General features: G+C 39.2%; 1 protein-coding gene across 1 annotated transcript; it reads left to right on the top strand.

The window, feature by feature from the left end:
- Positions 1-841: 841 nt before the first annotated feature.
- On the top strand, positions 842-1,892 carry LOC112068532 (ENY2 transcription and export complex 2 subunit). The gene is made up of 4 exons (XM_024135684.1): positions 842-1,060; positions 1,220-1,290; positions 1,492-1,566; positions 1,672-1,892. Exons 1-4 carry the CDS (start codon positions 993-995, stop codon positions 1,746-1,748), a joined length of 291 nt encoding a protein of 96 aa, XP_023991452.1. The 5' UTR covers positions 842-992; the 3' UTR covers positions 1,749-1,892.
- The last annotated feature ends 2,231 nt before the right edge of the window (positions 1,893-4,123 follow it).

The raw sequence follows: 4,123 nt of genomic DNA on the forward strand, positions 1-4,123 counted from the left end.
ACACACCACCTCAGTGCTAACAGTGTAACTCTGGTTCATAGTCTCATGATTACTGCATCCAATAGCTGTAGGATTAACAAAGGTATTCAGGGCAATTAGGGGGACATACATTAAGTTACTTACATTGTGTCTGCCAACGCCCCTGGGATAATGTGCATTTGATGCAGCATATCACCACTCATTGTCACAATGGTAGTGATTAACTGAGCTGGTCTTGGGTCATTCATAAGTCATTGTTTCAACGCAGCCTTGAAATGCGTGGACAGAGTCCAGGAGCCAAGATGATTTGGATGGACTCTGTCAGTCCTGTAGAGTATCTTCTGTTTCCAGAAGGTGTCAAAGTTATCTATAAAAGTGACTCCAGCAGAGCTACAATAATCTTTTAGCCAATACACTGGGAAGCGTTGGAGTCAACATGGGCCAGTATCCCTGTGGAACGCTTTCGGCTCCTTGTTGAGTCCATGCCCCTACAAATTGAGGCTGTTCTGAGGGCAAAAGGGGGTGCAACATAATATTAGGAAGGTGTTTTGTACACTCAGAGTACATTCTATAGACCCTACTGAGTGTTCCCTACAATGCTTTTACTGCGGCACCTAGAATAGTTTAAGCTCTACAAGCCAATATGTATTTCATATACAGTTATTTGCATTGGGGGCATTTATTTGACGTTGAAGGATGTTTTAAATCCCACATTTAATGCAAATGTTACGTAAATATGAACAAATATGAATCATTGTTAATGTTTCATATATCATGAATAAATACAAGTTATTGACACCTTTGTACTATTACGTGAGGGACTTTTATTGTGAAATTCTTTCTAACGTCCGTGACCCGGAAATATATTTATTTTACTGTTGCTCATCCAAAAAAAGGTAGCTTGCTAGCTTAACCGCATTGTTTACAATTAATTAATCGCTGTAACGAGTTTGCGGTGTGTCTTTGGAAACGTTCAGAGTTCTCCTTCTTCATCCCATTTCAGGGAAAAAAACATGAGCAAAGATTCACAAATGAGGGCAGCAATAAATCAGAAATTAATTGAAATGGGGGAACGGGATCGGTAAGCAAAACACATTCACATGCTTGTGTAGTGTAACGTTACTGATGGAATGTGAAACAAAACCAGCTGGTTGAAGGCTAACAGGCAGATAAAAACAGCACGTACGGACATGTTATTTTTGTACATTTGATTTGAACGTGATTGATTGCTTGATCACAGGTTGAAAGAATTGCTCAGGGCGAAGCTGGTAGAATGTGGGTGGAAGGATCAGTTGAAAGCACACTGCAAAGGTATTTCTGTCTGCCTGCCTGTCATTCTGTGTATGTGGCTTGAGGAGGGGGGGTTAGTTGTTGTCACCTATATATCACTCAGTCACCTGTAGTATTTTTGTATTTTATTCCGGATCCCCATAACATACACATCACTCAGTCAGTGCAAGCATCTGAACCATAAGGCCCTGGGAGACATTTCCCTGTTCTTCTTCTATGCAGATGTTATCAGAGAAAAGGGCTTGGAACACATAACAGTGGAGGACCTGGTAGCAGAAATCACACCAAAAGGAAGAGGTATGCAGAATATAAATACTCACACCATTTCAGCTAATATGTTATTGTAGATACCTTTGGAACTGTGACTTTGCTAACAACTATGTTATGTTATTTTTCTTGCAGCACTTGTACCAGATAGTGTGAAGAAGGAACTATTACAGAGAATCAAAACTTTTTTAGCTCAACACTCTACCTTGTGAATGAGGCTGCAGATTTTTTTTTATCTCAATACATTTTATTTTTGCCGCTGATGTTATGTTATGTTATTTTTACTTTGTTTTTTTATATTGATTTAGTTTGTTATGCTAAAATTTTAACAATAAAGCCATCGTTATGTTTTGTCATTAAGAGTCCAGTAACCTCCTTAATTGTAAATTCCATCTTGGACACTTTCAAAACTAAAAAGGTGAATTTTATTGACAGAAGTAGATTTTCTTGCTTACGTCCCCTCATTCAATGATAATTGATGACACTTTACATAGCTTCTGTTTCTGACGTTTCAACCAAAAATACACCATAGCAATACGTTTTACTTAACTACCATCATCCCATGACATAGTCAAAACTACCTGTGGAGATGTTTCCATAGAGGCCTCATATTACACAATACATTTTGTTTCTTAGTGAATGAATGCATCCTCAGATGTTATCTCAAAGTACTTTGTGGTTAGGTCATTGTATCACTTGGCGGTTAGGTCATTGTAACACTGCACAATAGAAAAGAGCAACCTGGCTTCTTTCACATGAGCAATGTGGGTAGATTTATTGTTTTGTCTTGACAACATCTCATGAAATACAGTAGAGTAACATAATTGCTTCCAGTCCGGTTCTGCTCTTTATGCAATACAATTCTGTTAACTTTACAATACAATCAAACTTCTGCTGCTTAGCTCAGTCATTTACATTTAAATAACAAATGTTTTTATTTCAAAGACGCTCTTATCCAGAGTGATTTATAGTAGTGAGTGCATACAATTTTATCAGTTGCTGCCTCCATCCGCCTTTCCAGACGTTTTTGAGATGGGACTCCTGTATCTGCCTGGCCAGCCATTGAGGACTTGTTGCTTTGTAATGGGAGTTGTCCATATTCTAGACTGGCTGCACGTCCAGGGTTTGAGAGCCCAGTCTACCCAAAATCTTCCAGTGTTTACTGGATGGGGGCCCTAACCGGGGGCTGTCAGCCGGAGCCAACTGAGCCCGAGACTCCCTGAGGTAGCATGCAAGGCAGAGCAAAGTGAAGCAAAGCCAGCTTTATCATAATCTACACTGAACAAAAATATAAACGCAGCATGTAAAGTGTTGGTTTGCTTTGCTTTCATGAGCTGAAATAAAAGATCCCAGAATTTTTCTACATGAACAAAAATATTATTTCTCTAAAATGTTGTGCACAAATTAGTTTATATCCCTTTTAGTGAGCATTTCTACTTTGCCAAGTTAATCCATCCACCTAACAGGTGTGGCATATCAAGAAGCTGATTACACAGCATGATCATTTCATGGGTACTCCTTGTGCTGGGGACAATAAAAAGCCATTATAAAATGTGCAGTTTTGTCACACAACACAATGCTACTAATGTCGCAAGTTTTGAGGGAGCATGCAATTGACATGCTGACTGCAGGAATGTCCACCAGAGCTGTTGCCAGATAATTGAATGTTAATTTCTGTACCATAAGCCACCTCCAACTACGTTTTTAAGAATTTGGCAGTACATCCAACCGGCCTAACAACCGAAGATAGCGTCATGTGGATGAGCGGTTTGCTGATGTCAGAGTGCACCATGGTTGCATTGGGGTTATGGTATGGGCAGGGCAGGCATAAGCTATGGACAACAAACACAATTGCATTTTATCGATGGCAATTTGAATGCACAGAGATACCATGAAGAGATTCTGAGATTCTGAGGCGCATTGTCGTGCCATTCATCTGCTTCCATCATGTTTCAGCATGATAATGTACAGCCCCATGTCGTAAGGATCTGTACACAATTCCTGGAAGCTGAAAATGTCCCAGTTCTTCCATACTCAGCAGACATGTCACCTATTGAGCATGTTTAGGATGCTCTGGATCTACATGTAAGTTAGCGTGTTCCAGTTCCCGCCAATATCCATTAGCTGCAAGAGGCAAATGGTGGTCACACCAGATACTGACTGGTTTTCCTGTCTACGCACCAACTTTTTTAAAGGTCTCTGACCAACAGATGCATATCTGTATTCCCAGTCATGTGAAATCTATATATTAGGGCCTAATGAATTTATTGCAATTGACTGATTTCCTTATATGATCTGTAACTCAGTAAAATCTATGAAAATGTTGCATGTTGCGTTTATATTTTTGTTCAGTATAGATCAAGCAATATCGGAATTAGATAATGACATAAACGTCCAGTCTCGAGTTTTAAAATGTACCTTACAATATTTTACCGCAAACTCATCCATTTTACTGTGGGTTTATTCCTTTTCCTCATTTTCTCATTTAACTGTAAGATGTAAATATTGTTTTTTATTGTTCCTGGAGGCTGTTGCTGTCGTGAAAACCAAAAGATACCTGTGTTGTTAGTAACTAAGTAATCTCAGC

Source organism: Salvelinus sp. IW2-2015, unplaced genomic scaffold (genome assembly GCF_002910315.2).
Source record: "Salvelinus sp. IW2-2015 unplaced genomic scaffold, ASM291031v2 Un_scaffold560, whole genome shotgun sequence".
Lineage (NCBI taxonomy): Eukaryota > Metazoa > Chordata > Actinopteri > Salmoniformes > Salmonidae > Salvelinus > Salvelinus sp. IW2-2015.